At 41.4% G+C, this 18,963-nt stretch overlaps 1 protein-coding gene across 1 annotated transcript in view; it reads left to right on the top strand.

Annotated features, from left to right (window-relative positions):
- Nucleotides 1-18,963, top strand: part of LOC114651262 (E3 ubiquitin-protein ligase SH3RF3-like) — a 498,214-nt gene that overhangs the window by 418,998 nt on the left and 60,253 nt on the right. Inside the window, exon 5 of the mRNA XM_051926673.1 lies at nucleotides 14,027-14,362. Coding sequence (XP_051782633.1) covers nucleotides 14,027-14,362 — 336 coding nt within the window. The remainder of the gene's footprint in view (nucleotides 1-14,026; nucleotides 14,363-18,963) is intronic.

Genomic DNA, 18,963 nt, shown 5'->3' with positions numbered 1-18,963 from the left:
ATGAAGTGTCAGAAAGAGAGATTGAGACAATAGCTAGGAAAGAGCGTATATAATAGATCAACAGGACAGGCACTGTATGATAGATAGATAAACATAGCACTTGGATTACTTAGAATTGAAGTTGTTGTTTATTTTGATCCAACTAAAGGATTACATTAACTTATGCCATGGCTGCGTTTAGATAGATAGATAGATAGATAGATAGATAGATAGATAGATAGATAGATAGATAGATAGATAGATAGATAGATAGATAGATAGATAGATAGATAGATAGATAGATAGATAGATAGATAGATAGATAGATAGATAGATAGATAGATAGATAGATAGATAGATAGAGGTCCTTAAAGAAAACCTGTTACAGAGTGCAGGCAGCCTCAGGTGATGATTCACCTTTTCTGCAAACCAATGACCCGAAGCATAAAGGCCAAAGCAACACTGGAGTGGCATTGGGACAAATGTCTAACTGTGCTTGAATGTGCCAGCCAAAGCCCAGATTTAAACTCTATAGAGTATTTGTGAAGAAAACTGAAGATTACATTTTGCAGGTGTTTCCATCCATTCTAGTTGGACTTGGAGAGTCTGCCTGGAAGAATGGGATAAACTATTCATATCTATGTGTGGAAAGTTTGTGGAGGCATCTCCAAAGCAGTATCATTGGCTTCTGGTATATTATACAACTTTTTTTTTCCATACTGCATAATAACATGAGATTAAAAATTGTTCTCAGTCTCCACTACAAATTATTTGTTATGTTGCAAATTATGTTACTTCTAGGTGAAGTATTCATTTAAATGTCAGCTAAAGTGTGTCATCATACTATTTGCAAGCCTCTTGTGAACAGTAGAGACCTAAAATTGCATGGCCATGTTTAAGCGAGGTAAGCAGCTGCTCTAGGACCCATACTAGATGGGGGCCCTCTATAACAACAAATAATGGATGGGCTTGAGGAATTTGGATACTGGAAACAATTCATCCCCCAGAGCAAGAGGTGGCAGTTTTCCTCTTGCTTGTTCTCAGCTTGGACACCTGCAGAGTTACCTGGGAATTGAATTGCAAAAAGGCGACCTTTGGTGCCGCCATGGGATGCTGCGGAAAATGAAGCTTCTTGTTTCATGCAGCTTCTTTGTGGCCCAGAAGAATGTTTTGTCATGCAATACTCTGTGACAGGAAGTACTCCTGGGTCCCACATAAAAGAAGCCGCTCTGCCTCATCCAGGTGAGTCAGAGTTGGGAGGTAGAGGACAATGCTCACAAAGGAGGAGCTGAAGGAGACGGAGAGTATTTATTGTATTAATGTTACTGTGCCTGTCAAGGTGTGGATGTTAAATAAATATCATTGACTTGAACCGGAAACTATGTTTGGTTGTTTCAGGTGTTCAGGGGTCTTGGTCTCCCCCTAGTGGTCACAACTAGGACTAAATATTATATACAAATGAAAAATGTGAGAAAAAACAAGAGGACTAGAGAATTTTAAGTTTTGTCTAATATATAAATCTGTAAACATAAATTTTGTTCACTTGACTGAATAAAGGTTGGGTACTGATGTGCTGACCTAACTGAAAACGTACACAAGTTATTGTGTTTGCACACACACACACACACACACACACACACACACACAGACATACAGTTATGATTCCAAAAAACGGTATTTTCGGACTCGGGAAGGTCTAAAACATTGAGATTCATCAAAATCATGAAATTGAATTTTTGGATGATTATGATACTTTCCCTACAAGAAAGTAAATCGGATTCTGGGAGGTCTAAAATGTCTAGATTCATCAAAATCTCGAGGTCAAATTTTTGGATGATTACACTACTTTCCCTATACATCATATATGAGAAAGTTAAAAAGAAACAAAATCAAATGTACCTGAAATGTTGTAAACCGCCTTTGATAAAGGCATCAGCCAACTAAGCTAAGAATACATTTCGTCATAACCTAATCTTTTAAATCCTTTTCATTTGAGTTTCAGATATCCATTCAATCTTTAAACCTCATAATAACAAGAAAACTATCTACACTGTGTCAGCTGAGAAAATTGCTGGACGCGGTGCAATTTTTGAAATGCCAAACCCCGTTTAATAACTGGCAGTTCAAATAACAGAAAAGAGTCCCCGTAGCACACAATGCAAAGTACATACATGCTCCTCTCTTGTCTCGTATTCAATAATGAATGGGAGCTCCGTCTGGTTCTGTTGCTTGGGTCATAAGATGACCTCCATACTGTATCTTGGCTTCCCGGTTAAATTGATTCCGGTCCTAGAAGCGTCACATTTTCAAATGCCCATTGGGGCGGGGCTAGGCGTTGTCTCCTGGCAACAGCTCTGTGCTTTGTAGGAAACAAGTGACACTGTTAGCATCAGTGCCCCCTAACCTGCCTGCCTGGTTTTGCTCGGATTACCTGGGCCATCTGGAAGGTCTCCAAGCATGCATGAGTGACAGTTGTTAATATCTAAGATAACCTGTCTAATTAGCCTCGGAGTTAGGAGACCCGGGTTCGCTTCCTGGGTCCTCCCTGCATGGAGTCTGCATGTTCTCCCTGTGTCTGCGTGGGTTTCCTCCCACAGTCCAAAGACATACAGGTTAGGTGCATTGGTGATCCTAAATTGTCCCTAGTGAGTGCTTGGTGTGTGTGTGTGCCCTGCTGTGGGCTGGCGCCCTGCCCAGGGTTTGTTCCTGCCTTGCGCCCTATGCTGGCTGGGATTGGCTCCAGCAGACCCCCGTGACCCTGTGTTAGGATATAGCAGGTTCGATAATGACTGACTGACTGACCTGTCTAATTATGGTGATTTTTTAAAATTACTTATTCGTATACTTTACGTATTGTACCCCTACTGTTATTATTGAATTGAATTATTGCCTCACTTATCACTTTTCAAACTGATTGCTTCTAACATTTTCTTTTTAAATGAAAAACGTTAAAGATTTCACACCCTTGGTGGTTTTACTATTCTGACATCTGCACACCCTAAAATAAAGTAAGAGCTCACTGCAGTGCCTAAGGACTGGCAGTCTGGAGGTTGCAGCCCAAAGACGCCTATGGGAGTTTATTATTAAGAGAGCTGATCATGAGGAACGGTAAATGGCCGAGCAGCTGGATAATTTAATGGCAGGTCCGTCTGTTTTGCAGCCGTAAGCAGGTTAGGGTAGTCGAGGATAAAAGGCTCAGTGGACCGAATCGTCACTTTGTCTTTACTCTGGGTTACCTCTATTAGGGTCTCCATGACAGCGGGCTAAAGTCCGTCACGCATATCGACAGTGTTTATGAGCATTGTGTATATTAACAGAATATTCATCTAGAACATTACCTGGCACACTGCTGTCAAACTCAGGTCCTGGAGAGCTGCAGGTTTTTGTTCCTGTCATGTTCTTGATTATTGACTTGTTACTGCAGCTAAGAGTGCAGATGTCTGTTGTCTTAAATCGCTTTTTAAATTCTATTTTTCCTTAACCAGCAGTCAAACAGTAATGCAGACATTCCCAAGGTTTTTTGGTTTGTGACCCCATTTTGAGCTTTTTTGTGACCTAGCTGTTTGAAATATTGACATTCACTTCCTATTCAGCACGCTGTTTAATGCTTGTTTTCTTTTTTTTTTATATATTTTATCGAGACGGCATTAGCATATCAGGTGACCCCATGGGGTCATAAAAGGGGTGTGTGGCACTCCCAGTATTTATACAAAAGGACAAAGGTCCAAGTCTTCAGAGTCCTGGTGCCTCCTGTCTTGCTATATGGTTGTGAGACATGGACGCTATCCTGTGACCTGAGATGAAGACTGAACTCCTTCAGTACTGTGTCTCTCTGGAAAGTCCTTGGGTACTGCTGGTTTGACTTTGTGTCGAATGAGTAGTTAGTTGCTCATGGAGTCCTGTATGAGACACATTATATGTTATTGTTAGGGAACACCAGTTACATACACCACTACAGCCATGTGGGGCGATTCCCTGATGGTGATCCGGCTCACAGGATCCTCATTGTTGAGGACCTGAGCAGCTGGACCAGGCCAAGGGGATGCCCATGTCACAACTGGCTGCGGCAGATAGAGGGGCATTTCTGGGGGAGGGCAGGACTGAACCCCGTGTTACCTGCAGGGTTGCAAACCGGGATCTCCAACTGTTTCGTTTTGTGGTGGGTGCAGCAATGCGATATACCAGCACCAGCGTATGCTCCCCAACCTGACCTGACCTGCATATCCATATAATAATGTTGGGTTGTTTTTATTCAAGTTGTAAGGACTGTTCCATCTCAGAGCAAGGTAAGTTTTGGAAAGTACAGGGACTATGACATTTTGAGTAGTGTGGAGAACTTAAAACTCTTATTTCAGATTCTATTTTAACGCTGGACGGGTTTCATTAGACTGATTGGAAAAAGCAGAAGAGGAACTGGAAATTTATGTGAATGAGCAATGGTGAAAAAGGGGGCACAGTACAACTAAAATTAAATGTATGATCCTGACACTGACATGTGGACTGAAATCATCCACATTACTGCCGAAGGAGTTAAGTTACATCATCTTGGCTGACTCAGCAACAGAAATGATTCCCTCTGTACCAAAATCTTAATGATGAATCATTCTGAATGCTGGTGATTTCAAACGTCAGTCAGTATGTTCCATCTGTGGGCACTACAAACAGAACCTGCTCTGTCCAAAAATGAATGACCTTAAATTTAAACCTGGGGCACAACCTGAGCAGCTCTGATCTCACATTACTGCCACCTTTAACCCTGCTATTGACAGCAGCAGCTCACTGTTAGCCAAGCCAGAAGTTCTTATGTGTGTTGGGGTGTGGTGTTGTTGTTTGTGGCACCCAGGGACCCTGACAGGATTGCCCTCCTAGACTTTAATACCCAGGCAACCCTGCAGGTGTCCATACTGGGTTCCAGCCAGGACAGAAGTGTTGGGGGACCAAAGGTTCACTCTTCTCTTGTCCATCTATCATTTTATCATACCAACTGGGATAGAAACTCTCCAAATTGAAAGATCTCCAATCGTTGGTTCCATCTATGATGACCCCAGTCAAGATGCCAGTTAATCCAATCCAGCATTTACAATGGTCTTGCTTGTTGTTTAAGTGCTAGTTAGGGGAAAAAGTCATAATGGATGGTTATGAATTTTAAGAATAAGATCTCTATTAGCAGTAGGATCTGGCTACTAATTAATAAGTTACTTTGTGCATAACAGGGGCACAGAGAGCGGCCATCACCCTTGGATGGAGTGCCAGTTATTCATTAATACCTGACCAATTAACTTAACAGCCGTGTCTACTGTAAAAGAAATGAGATACCCTGCATGAAACATTTTATACTTTTACTAAATAGATTAACTTTATTGAAATTTAATTTCATTAGCCACATATTGCAAAGTCTAAAATTGTTAAGTTGAACTTTGGTAGGGCAAATTTTGAGCAGATGCGACAATGTCTAAGTAGGATACACTGGGATAAGCTTTTAAGTGTGGAGACAGTCGAGGAGCAGTGGAACAGGTTTAAAAATGTTTTACATGTAATGCAGGACAGATACATATCTAAATTTAGAATTAATAGGAAATTTTAAAAAAAAAACTCCACGGTGGATTAATAAAAATTTTAAAAAGAAGTTGCGAAGGAAAAAAACTGCTTTATAAGGCATATAAGACTAATGACCGCAAAGTGAATCGTAGAGCATATGAGAACATGAGAGCAACCATCAAGAAGGATATCAGGGAGGCTAAAAGACAGTTGGGGAGGAATATAGCAGATAAGGTGAAAGACGACACTAAGAGATTCTTTCAGTATTTTAGTGGTAAAAGAACAGTCAAGGAGGAGGTCAAGTGCATCAGAAATAGTAAAGGGGAATTAAAAGATACAGACAATGAAATAGCGGATGCCTTAAACTTACATTTTTCTGAGGTGTTTACAAGTGAGCAAGTGGAAAACTTCCCAGAGGTAACAGGGACTACTAAGGAGGTACTGAGGGATTTGGACATTGTAGAGGGAGGAGTGCTGCTCAGATTAAATAAGCTGAAAACAAACAAATCACCAGGACCAGATAATATTTACCTTCGAGTTATCAAGGAGGCTAGTGAGTACATATACAGTATAAACCCTTGACACATATTTTTAGGAAGTCACTGGGCACTGGAGAGATTCTGAAGGACTGAAAAATGGCAAATATCATCCCATTATATAAAAAGGGTGACAGGGCAGATCCAAGCAAATATAGGCCAGTAAGCTTAACATGCATCACAGGAGAATTAATGGAAGGAATTATTAAATCTTTCAGGGCTGATATTGACTTTGTTGAAATTCAGGGGTAGAGGACGGTAATTGGCTGAAAACTGTGACAATACTTACCCTTATGTTTTAGTTCGACTCTCTTTGCTTGAAGGAAAGTTACCTAGCTTTGTGGATTTGACCTTGATTCCCTGCATGTGCATGAGTAGTGAAGAGCAAACATCCTCTAAAATGGCAGCAACAAGACTAAAGCAAATGTGCAAAGCAAAATACTCCATTGACGTTTTACGTATTATTACTGAATCGGACTCTGACTTTTTGGACTCTGAGTTTGATGCAAGTGATCTGGAAGTGGAAAATGAAAGTTAGGTACCAGCATCAGCCTATCGGCCCCCAGCTAATTGTGGTGCTGAACATGTTTGTGTTTGCGGATATGCCTACAGCAGCGTTCGCCTATGAGGACCACCACTTATGATGACAAGAGGTACCAACGATATTGCGTCACACTATGACTGCCACTGTCACCAACCTTCTGTACGAAGACAGAGAGGTAGCCGGTCTTCCGTGCATTCCTGCTGGCCAACAAGGCACCCCTGCGCAGCCACTGCTGCCAGAGATGCTGAACAGGCACCAACAGCAGCCACAGCACGTAGCAACAAACTTGAGTTTTTTGGAAAAAGTATGCAGCCCTCAAAGAGTTAAGGATAAGATTGAGCAACTCCTGGCAAGGACAGAAGTTATTCTGAAGAGTCAGCATGGGTTCAGAAGAGGGAAGTCGTGTTTTACTAACATGCTGGAATTTTATGAGGAAAAAACAAAAGGTTATGATCAAAGTGGAGCTTATGATATTATTTATCTGGACTTTCAGAAAGCATTTGATAAGGTGCCACATGAGAGGTTGGGCATCAAATTTAAAGAAGTGGGAGTTCAGGGTGACGTTTTTAGATGGGTACAGAATTGGCTCGGACACAGGAAGCAGAGGGTGATGGTGTGAGGAACCTCATCAGAATTGGCCGATGTTAAGAGTGGTGTTCACAGGGGTCAGTGCTAGGGCCGCTGCTATTTTTAATATATATAAATGATTTAGATTTAGACGCGACTCTCTTACTGCTGTAAATGTCATCAAATAGACAAAACTTTGTATCAGAAAACACTGAAGCAGGTGTGTTGTGTAACCAAACAATGTTTGTACCTGAGGAAAGGGCCAATGGCTAAAACTGATCTTTGGTTTATCTTATGAAGAAGAAATGGCTTTCTTGAGATTCTTTTCAGGGCATAATTATTTCATTACTATGGCTCCCGTGATGGTTTATCTGAGACCAGTGACAGCTGTTATCCCATCAGACAAAAACCAGTACTCTCACATGTATCTGTACTCAAATCATTTATGGTTAGTCAATGAATAAAAACATTTTCTGTCCACAGTTATAATAATGTACTGCTAAATTATATTATATAATTTTAAAATATTAGGACTATAGGGCAGCTCATCAATCCTATTTGCCTAATTTTTCACAGATTGAGTTCCCCAAAGTCCTACTGTCGTCACACTTTTTGCTAACTTATCCCATAGGTCTGTATAGTTCTCATTGTGAGGAATTTTGAAGAATGTTTGCTTGAAATTTACCGTAAAACAAGTTTCCATCTATGTTGTGGCAGTCCATCCATCCATCCATCAACCTGTCCTGCTTACCAGATTATCTAGAGCACGATTGCAGGGCAGTTGGAGCCTATCCCAGAAAGCAGCCAGCGCAGAGCAGGAACAACGCATAGACAGGGTGCCAGCTCACATCTGCGTGTGAAAGTGTGTCTGTCTGTCTGTTCGGCCTGGAAGTGCGAGGCTGCAGCTTGAAGCTCAAAGAGGCGGCAAGGCGGCCCCAAGTTAACGAGTCGGAAGAAGAAAGAAGTACAAGGCTGCAGCATAAACCTGAAGGAAAGCGACTCCTTTGCCAAAGTGAAACCGCCAAGGAAAGACAAACAAGAGAGAAACCCACTTAGCCACTGATAGACACGGGGGCGAGCTCGTCCTAAAAACTAAACCGCCGCCTCTGCATTTCAATTTTTTGCAGACAATTTCAATAGTTTCTGGGAGCCAGGGCTTTTTACAGCACAGGCTTAATACAGCTAGTATAATAATAATAATAGTAATTATTATTTTTTTAATTATATAAGAAAATGTTTAATATTGTAGCAGCAAAACACAAAACCTGATTAATTTGCTAAAACAGGAGTCTCTGCTCACTACTGTGTTCAAATAGTTTTACCCCCGCAGCCGACAACTTAGTGTTTTAATCATACGTAGGTAAAGTATAAAAAGGCAGATTATTGCAGTGTTTTTAGCTGAAATTAAACACAAGCAGAATAAAAGCATTTTTTGTAAGAATTGAGGCTGGAGGAGCTGTAATGCGGACAATGGCTGAATGACTAACAGTCTAATTCTGAGTAAAATGTGAGTGAAGGCACTGCATTTAAAACATGAGGACTCGGCTACACTAAAGCATTGATAGATGTTCACCCAAAAGGTAATAACCAGTTCAGGCACGTCAGGCAATTTTCAAATGGGCCGTTAAAGCAAACCTGCGTGATGGGCAGTCAGTCCCAAAGTTTGGCTTCACTCCGTTTTCTCCGTTGTGGCCAAACATCTTCCAGTTTAGATAGATAGATAGATAGATAGATAGATAGATAGATAGATAGATAGATAGATAGATAGATAGATAGATAGATAGATAGATAGATAGATAGATAGATAGATAGATAGATAGATAGATAGATAGATACTTTATTAATCCCAAGGGGAAATTCACATTCAAATTCAGATCATTGATTCATTGTATATACTGTATATATAAAAAAAATATCAGATACAGAAAAAGCTCTGCTGTTATGTAATTGCTTACTATATGGCAGGGGATTTAAAATACACAATTTCAGCAAAATATAAGAAATCCTAACCCCCAAACAACTTTTAGCATTTTAAATAATGATTCCAGTTTGAAACTATATCACAAAAACACACAAGGATGAAATGGCTAGCAAAATTAGAAATAAAGCGCTCTTATATCCGATAATATTGTGATTACCTAAACATTATAGCATTAGGCATTTGGTCTTCTTGGGTTGTTTTTTTTTTTTTTTTTATGAAAACATGATAATCAAGTCCATTTTTAACTCAAAAGAAAAGAAAAATGGCAGCAGGTCAGGCACATTGTTTGTACTGGTAGAATGAATCGCAGTTAATCACTTTAGAATGATATTTCTTCTAAGAGTATGGGATTCGATATCCACTGTTATCACTTCACACAACTATAAAATGACCTGAGATTCAGAGGGCCTTTGACAGACCAAACAGATTGATCAGATGATCAGGAAACAAAACGCAGGCAGATTTTTAAAGCCGTCGTGAACAAAACAGGCACATTCTTAAGATTTGTCACAATGATCCAACAAAATGGATGGGATCCAGCTAGTGCCAGGATTGTTTTACATGTACAGAGGATTATAATCAATCTGGGCCGATTGCTGATGCGAGCCTGGTGCACGTTACATGCTTTTCATCCTACTTTGATATCAAGCTTGCATGTAAAGAGACAGTTACAATGGTGTTACCTCCTCCACACACTTCTTTCAAAGATCAACATTTCTGAAAGGTCTAATTTCTTTAAAATATTTTTGTTAACCGTGCAGCGAATCATCCTTTTAAACTGCAATGTCTTATGTGGGTGCCAGTGTTTAAAGAGGTACAAACACAAGTAAGGTTCCTGACATGTGTGGCAGCAGAGAGACATGGCTACTTTGTTAAAAACATGGAGGCCGTTCCAGAGCGACTAACAAGTGCTTGTCTTTTAGCCACACTGACTCAGTCGCACTTTAGTTTTGGCCTCCATGATTACTGTGTACCTCCATCGTAATTTCTATGCAACTCTTTTTTTTTTTTAAGTATACATTAACAATGCACAGTTACAGTTGCCTTTACTCAGGGTATGTGCCAAGTGTTCTATAATAACATAATGTCACTGTGACTTTCACAGTAGATGTGCAAATCTCAAGTGTGACCCAGAAACTCTTTCTGACGGCAAAACAGGTGCCCGATTGATCTGTTCCCACATTGATAAATATTTAAAGAATGCTTGGTTCCACATTCTTGTTGGTAAATAAAGTTCAAAGGCAAAAATTGGACTTCATGTAGATTACAGATGGGATGCCCAGTACCCGGATATTTTGTATCCAAAGACTTGAGTGCCCAGGTGTACTAACATAAAAAATGGAAGGCTAAGTATTTAATGCCCAAATGCTGCTTTTATTTGCACTTTACCCAAATAGGGGAATTTTTTTTGATCAAATATTGACTTGGTTTGCTGCCATCAAGTTAAGGCACATAATACTTATTACACAATACTGATTTTTTATGGAAAAAATTGTCGTAGCCAAGAGGGTGGTGAGGGGAGTTGTTAGTGCAAAGCATTGTGGAAAAGGTCTGCTTAGGAATGTCACGGTTTAATTTAATGCAGAAGGCTTAGAAAAGGGTTGAAAAGTTAGTGGAAGTATTTCAAGGTGACTGGCTTACACTTCACCAGGGTCTGTTAAACCAGTAATTTACAACTAGACGGACAGATCTGCCAAATAAAATTTTTCAAATGTGGCTCTTTTGTTTGGTAATGCAGATTTGCCATATTCATTTAACTTTTACCTGCGGTGGGTTGGCACCCTGCCCAGGTTTGTTTCCTGCCTTGTGCCCTGTGTTGGCTGGGATTGGCTCCAGCAGACCCCCGTGACCCTGTGTTCGGATTCAGCGGGTTGGAAAATGAATGGATGGATGGATTTAACTTTTACTTAGCACTTATCCCTTTGTACTTCTTCACCATACACCACCATTGACTAGAAATTGTTCCCTTTTTCCCTCAAAACACTTGATTTTTATCTTTTACTGTAGCATGGATTGACGGACTACATCTTGCAGGGTAGCCGTCTTTGTTTTTCTTTGTGGTTGTGGGTTACCATCGTCATATCCCACCCATTTACCTGCATTATTTTGTCTCCCACTAGGAGCCCTGCAACCTCAGCAGGTCCCCCTTCTGTCACTCTGGTAACATAAATGCCCTTGTCAGTTTTATCTTCAGAATATGGATTCTGTCCTGGGTCTTTATCAATTCCACCGCCAATGCTAAATCCAAGTATAAGATTTTCTCCATGACATAAGTTATGAATTTCAATGTGTTGCACTACGGCCGTGACCGGCTGTCCCGGGATATGAGCCATCCTGTAGTGCACTCCGAGCCGCACTGCCCAGGCTGGCTCACCTTATTATTATTATTATTATTATTATTATTATTATTATTATTATTATTATTATTATTATTATTATTATTATTATTATATTGTGAAAGGAAACACAAAAACAGGGAAAGTTTTAGGGTTCCACCCCATATATATATAAGGCGGAGTGGTGGCTCTGAGGCTAGGGATCTGCACTGACAATCGGAAGGTTGCCGGTTCGAATCCCGTAAATGCCAAAGGAGACTCTGCTCTGTTGGGCCCTTCAGCAAGGCCCTTAACCTGCAATTGCTGAGCGCTTTGAGTAGTGAGAAAAGTGCTATATAAATGCAAAGAATTATTATTAAGAATTATTGTCATATTAATAAGCAAAAAATGCAATCTTAGGCAGATAGTTTCAAAGGACTGAGTCAAAATAGGACTTCTGGGGAAAGGCAAGTAGCTGGCTTTGTAGGTGGCGAGAAGACAGGGCACAGTGCAATGGGACACAGGAGGAAGTGAGATTGGTAGGAGGGCATGGTCTGGAGATAGAAGTGGAACTTGGTTGAGGTTTAGCTGGTCTTTCCTTGGGTGATCTGCAGAGGAGGGAGAAAAGACATTAGTACACTTTGTCAACCCCTGACCCAACGTTATACCTTTAGTTAAGCCCATTGACTGCCTCCCATGCACACGTGTGTGTGACGATACAGTATATAAATACAAATATACATATATATACTGTATATTAGTAATAGTCCATTCATCCATCCATTATCCAACCCGCTATATCCTGACTACAGGGTCACGGGGGTCATATTACAGTATATTATATTATATTATATTATATTATATTATATTATATTATATTATATTATATTATATTATATTATATTATATTATCAGTCAGTCATTTTCCAACCCGCTATATCCTAACACAGAGTCACAGGGGTCTGCTGGAGCCAATCTCAGCCAACACAGGGTGCAAAGCAGGAACAAATCTCAGGCAGGGCACCAACCCACCGCAGATATTATATTATATTATCCATCCATCCATTTTCCAAACCGCTGAATCTGAACACAGGGTCACGGGGGTCTGCTGGAGCCAATCCCAGCCAACACAGGGCACAAGGCAGGAACCAATCCCAGGCAGGGTGCCAACCCACCGCAGGACACACACAAACACACCCACCCACACACCAAGCACACACTAGGGCCAATTTAGAATCACCAATTCACCTAACCAGCATGTCTTTGGACTGTGGGAGGAAACCGGAGCACCCGGAGGAAACCCACGCAGACACGGGGAGAACATGCAAACTCCACGCAGGGAGGACCCGGGAAGTGAACCCAGGTCCCCAGGTCTCCCAACTGCGAGGCAGCAGCGCTACCCACTGCACCATCGTGCCGCCCAATATATTATATTATATTATATTATATTATATTATATTATATTATATTATATTATATTATAGTCATGTTTCAGGCAGGGTTCCTACCCACCAGGGGTCCAAAATTTTTATTTATTTTTATTTTGTTTTATTAACTTTGCTGATTTTTTTAGTGTCTATATGTCCGAGTATCTGTGTTCCTGGTGTTTTGTGGGTGGTCTTAAAAGAGGCGGGGCCACCTGCCCATCACCGTCAAGTGACGGCCCTCAGCTCAATCAAGGCTGAAGAAAACCCCTCAGTTCCCTGCGGTTCATTGAATGCGCGAGGTGGGTGGTGAGTTCTCTGGTGTTTAATGCTCTTGTGATCGCTGGAATTTTTGACCTCTGTGCTTTGTGCTTCGACTACTCTTTCAATTTGTGTTTTTGGAATTTGGTTGCCTTGGATTGCCTCTGTTGTTTCAGACAAATTTGGCTTTTTGTTCTCCCCAGAACTTATTTTGTGCCTCACAGCATATTTTTTTTATTTATAGAGATTCAACATTTACCCTTTTTTTAACTAGCTGGGTTTTGACAGTTTTCACCCCACCAGTAAGTATGTGGTTAGGGACCCTCTAGTTCATAACAATTGTATTATAGTAAAAAAGTTGGGGTGCCACAGTGGATAGCACTGCTGCTTTAGAGCAGTTAAAATGCTGGGTTGTTGTCCATGTAGAATTTGCACATTCTGTCTTGCTCTTCTGATTAGCTGCCTTTTTAAATATTTCCTGGTTTCCCATTGTGTTCTAAAGAAAAGTGGTTTGTGTTGCTCAGGGTTTTGAAGTTCAACGAATGCCTTTGTAACATTTCATTTTTTGTTCTTAGAACCATTTTGTTTCCCTTTGATCATGCCATTTTGATGGCATAGCTAAATAGTTTCTATTCGTTAAAAGCCAAAAGTGGGAAACATATGAGATCACTGCAGTGCCAGTATAAGGTCAGTATTGTGCACTTCCTGGTTGTCCAACATTACAGATTTCCTTGTGTTTTGGTTTGGTGACCTTTTTTGATTTTGTTTGACAAAAATCACCCTTACTTGACCCTGACAGGCTGTTACAGCACTAGGTTTTACAGAACATGACGCCACATTTAATGTCCATTTTCCTCACCTACTTCCTTTTGTCTTTGCAGCTCAATGAGACAGCAAAACAGCTGATGGAGCTCGATAAACCTTGTCCCCCATGTGGCCCAGATTCTTCAGCCCCCGCTGGCTCCTCCTCCACCTCAAGTGCCACCTTGAATGGGACTGGTGTCGTGAGTGCCATCCACCGTCACATTGACTGCAAGAAGAACACCAAGAAGCGCCATTCGTTCACAGCACTCAGCATGACTCACAGGACGGCTCAGGCCATGAACAACCGGCACTCCATGGAGATTAGTGCCCCGGTCCTCATCAGCTCCAGCGACCCCCGGGCAGCAGCCAGAATTGGGGACACTCCTCATCTTTCTTCTAGCGCACCTTCCCAGGTCAGTTTCTCTTATCAGTAGGGTACGGAGAATATGTTGTGGGTTAGGGTTAGTTGTACCTGATCTTTAGAAGAAGGTCAAACAGCTAATGACTGAACTTGTGAAGGTGACTCGTGTTCATCTCCGTATATGATATAGTGCATTTCTGTTGGGCAGGATATTTCAGCTATTCCAAAAGGATTGGCAGGATCCGACCAAATGAGCAGGCTGCCACACCAGCTGCTTAGAATGCTGGAGGCATTTAGAGGTGGAGATGTCAGGTCAAGCGGGAATCTTAAACATCAATTTTCAATATTATATTAACTCTTTTTGTGTATTTAATATTTTTTTTCACTCAAAGATTCTATTTCTGTGATTTATTTTTTATTTTGATTTGATTTTGCTCGCCTCTTGGGTTTTTCTCTTATTTATATGATGTCTGTGGAGGTGTCACATGATCACAGTCGTCATGCTCACAATGCCACAGACGATGTTCATGTTGAAGTGTACATTTATAACTGAATTTGTGAAATCTTGAGCTTAGCTAAAATCTCAAGCTTAGCTTTAGCTTGAGCTAAAAGTGTACACCCTCCCTATAGGTCATTGAGGGTCAAACAAGTCCCCCCACTATGCCAAGGTCACAGTCACTTGGAGGGGAAATCACAAAGATACTCTATGTATTATATTAATTTCTCTAGTTCAGTGTTTCTCAAACTTTTTGGTGTCACGACCCACTAATTCCTATGTTAGAGTCTTTGTGAGCCCCCTAAGGTGATTTGAACATCATCGTCAGAGTGGTGAACTCTCGCGACCCACTTCCATTATAAACAATAGCAACTTGCAACCCAAAAGTGGGTCCTGACCCAGTGGTAGAGAAACACTGCTCTAGTTAACATTAATGTGGCCAATGGAAGTGCATATGTGAGTGTGGCCTTCAGTGGATCAACACTGTGGATGGAAGGATGAACGCAGGTTTTAAAATTCTGGGGAACCAACCTCGTTACTCCTCATTTAAGTTAAAAAAATAAATATACGTAAAATAAATGGTCAGCCACTGCCATTAACAAGAGCTGTTAGCTCTCATCCAAATGAGAAACCCTGACTTCTGTTGGGTGGCTTTTGATATAGCACTAAGTCTGGAAGGAGCGGGGCTTGAGAGGATTGCAGGGTGTGGTCAGGTGTCCACTGACTGCTGCTCATTGGAAAGTCAAGCCTGTTAGTGATAGCGTCATGTGTCTTCCCACGCTGGTATCGCTTACCGTGTCAGAGCTTTGAAGGCACCCTGTGTGTGACAAGGCCCATTCAGAGGCTCATTCCTTCCTTGTGCCCTGTATTGCTGAGGTAAGCCCCAAAACTCACGACCCTGAACTGAACAGAGTAGATCATGGACTAAAGTCAGTTGACCTAAGCCTGGTTTTTATATTGGACAGCAGACCCACTCTCATTATCAAATAACTTTGAATGTCTCTTTTTCTCCCTTTACAGTATTAAAAAGGTGTCATTTGTATTTAATGACATATTTGTCTCCTGGAGAGGCCAGCCTAATGCTGAATTAGCAGCACTTTGAACAGCTCCCTTAGAGGATGTCGTGCAGACAGCTTATTAAGCGAGTCGCTGCGTCGTTGATTGAGTGCTTTGAAAATTGCTGTATTACAAGTCACAGAGGCACGTATATATGTTATGACCACCTCTGGGAGAAGAGAAGCATGGACCCGTCTGGAATGACTAAGTACCTTACTTGAACCCCCTGCATTTTAAATGGAATCGTTCAGATAGAAGTGATGGCTGCACGCCATACACATTTTCAATATACAATACATTTCCAGTATCTGTTTTTTTTGTTTTCTCTGTTTTGATCCCTCCATAAAGTTAAGAAACCAAAAAAGATGTCTTGAAGTGAATTGAGAGGTGGCATCTTGGTGCAGCAAGGCATCATCACCTGACATGAAATGGATAAGTGGATTAGAAAATGGGTGGAGGACAGATTGTGGGATCATCTTCTTGGAGCAGAAGAAGCACTTAAATAATTATTCATAATGAAAAATTGGCACCATCTTCTGTGAGCTCACCTAGGCTGAAGTCAATGAGCAGATTAGGAAATAAATTACTGGACTTTGGGGTCACCTTTCCTATTTACCCAGTTGGAACGACACATATAATCTCTATATTTATAAAATCCAACGTCTGCCTCTATGTCTGTACACTTTTAAGGAGAGAACTATTTATCGGATTTAGATTAGGTTTTTTTTCTATAATTTGCTTGAACATTCCGGTTGATTTTGCAACTTCTCTCACCTCGCTATAGTATAGAGACGTAGCAGGCCGATGGGAGGAGGGCAGGGCCCTCCTCACTCACTCACCAGCCACAGGGCGTGTACCTTACCTCCGCTTAACTAGCGAACGACAGAGCTACTTAACAGAGATTTTTTTTTATAATTTGTTTGAACATTCCAGTTGATTTTGCGACTTCTCTCAGTGCGCTAAGAATCATAATAAACTTGCAGAAGCGATATATTTGCGCTAATCCGAGACAGAGGCTGTGGGCCGAGGGGAGGGGGAAGCGTGACGTCAGGAGTGGGGAGCCAAGCGGGGCCGTCTTCACTGTCCTGTTTCACTACTATGCGGGCGAAGCCGCGGGGGACGGCTAGTTAACAATAATAATAACAGTGAATCATTGATGACTCAAGGGCATCATCTTTTGGGAGCTCACATACCCCATGAACTTAAATGGATTCAAAATGAATGTAGGATTGAGATCCAGATGTGGAGAAGTGGGTTACAAGATGGATGGATGGATGGATGGATGGATGCCTAGCAAGAAAAAAAAGTTAACCCAGTGACACTTATATGATAAATAATACCCTGTAGTGATGGGCCATTTGTGAACGATTCATTCTTTTTTGAAAGAAATCAGTGAGTCATGAGAATCAATTCACGAGCATGAACTAAACGAAACAGTGGAGCTTAACAGGAGTGTTAAAGCGCATGCGGGACACTGTCAGCATTTTTTTAGATGTTTAAAGTGTGTGTTTGATGTGATCCGTGTCTCTCATTTAGTGGGTAGATGTTTAAAGTGCACATGCAAGTCCTGATTCATGATTCCCACTCACTTCACTTATGATTCTTTCTAGTTAGAACAAAATCATTATTAGCAAACAAGAACTCGGTCACTGGTCATCCTCTTATTCATTATACAAATATAACACATTTATATTAGAACTAGTCATTTAGCCCATTACAATAACGGGCGCTAGAACAGTAGTGCATAAACATTAGTAGGAACAGTTTATATTAAATGGCAAGGGACTTTGACCTCATTCTTTTTGTTGGTCGTATTTTTCTTTCTTTCAGCCTTTCTTTTGTTGATGTTTACTTGCTGAGCTGACCATTCTTCATGGGCTCGTTCGTAGATAATTTAGTTCAAATGGCTCTGGAATATGTGAAGAGCAACAAAGGTGCAGATCTTAATTTACGTGCGCCTTTATTCGCTGCACCCAATTGAGGTCGCCCTTTTGAGGCTCGCCTTTTTGTGCGCGCCGTTATTGAAGGATACCGTCTTGTACGTCCGCTGGCTTGTACGTCCATAATATACCTTTAATTTTCTCTGGCGGTAATACAGGCGTGCGCGTCGGTAATATGCCTTTAATCTCCTCTGACAGTAATACTGGCTTGTATGTGGCTGTAATATGCGTCACTGTATTGTGTACCTTTAATTTCTTCTCGCAGTAATACTGACTTGTATGTCCGTAAAATGCCTCTAACTTTCTCTGACAGTAATATCGCGCATCGCACCGTGCCCCGCACATGCACACTTCACCAGAAGACACCCACACACGGACACCTGGACGCACACAGGGATTTTATATATATAGATGTTTTAATTGTTTGTTTTGTGCAATTCATTATTGGAATTGTTTTAAATAGAATATATAAACATAATATTAAATGAATACGTTTACATCATTTACATTACATCGGCCCTTTGTCACCGATTCTGTTCATAACTTTTATGGACAGAATTTTTAGGCGCAGCCAGGGCATTGAGGGGGTCCGGTTTGGTGGGCTCAGGATTGGGTCACTGCTTTTTGCAGATGATGTTGTCCTGTTTGCTTCATCAGGCCGTGATCTTCAGCTCTCTCTGGATCGGTTCGCAGCTGAGTGTGAAGCGGCTGGGATGGGAATCAGCACCTCCAAATCTGAGACCATGGTCCTCAGCCGGAAAAGGGTGGAGTGCCCTCTCAGGGTTGGTAGCGAGATCCTGCCTCAAGTGGAGGAGTTCAAGTATCGCGGGGTCTTGTTCACAAGTGAGTGAAGAATGGAGCATGAGATCGACAGGGAGATCGGTGAGGTGTCCGCAGTGATGCAGGCTCTGCATCGGTCTGTCGTGCTGAAAAAGGAGCTGAGCCGTAAGGCAAAGCTCTCAATTTACCAGTCGATCTATGTTCCTACCCTCACCTGTGGTCATGAGCTTTGGGTAGTGACTGAAAGAACGAGATCGCGAATACAAGCGGCTTGAAATGAGTTTCCTCCGCAGGGTGTCTGGGCTTTCCCTTAAAGATAGGGTGAGAAGCTCAGTCATCCGGGAGGGGCTCAGAGTAGAGCCGCTGCTCCTCAGCATCGAG

Source organism: Erpetoichthys calabaricus, chromosome 4, assembly GCF_900747795.2.
Source record: "Erpetoichthys calabaricus chromosome 4, fErpCal1.3, whole genome shotgun sequence".
In the NCBI taxonomy this organism is placed as follows: Eukaryota; Metazoa; Chordata; class Cladistia; order Polypteriformes; family Polypteridae; genus Erpetoichthys; species Erpetoichthys calabaricus.
This window is presented reverse-complemented; position numbering and strand designations above follow the sequence as displayed.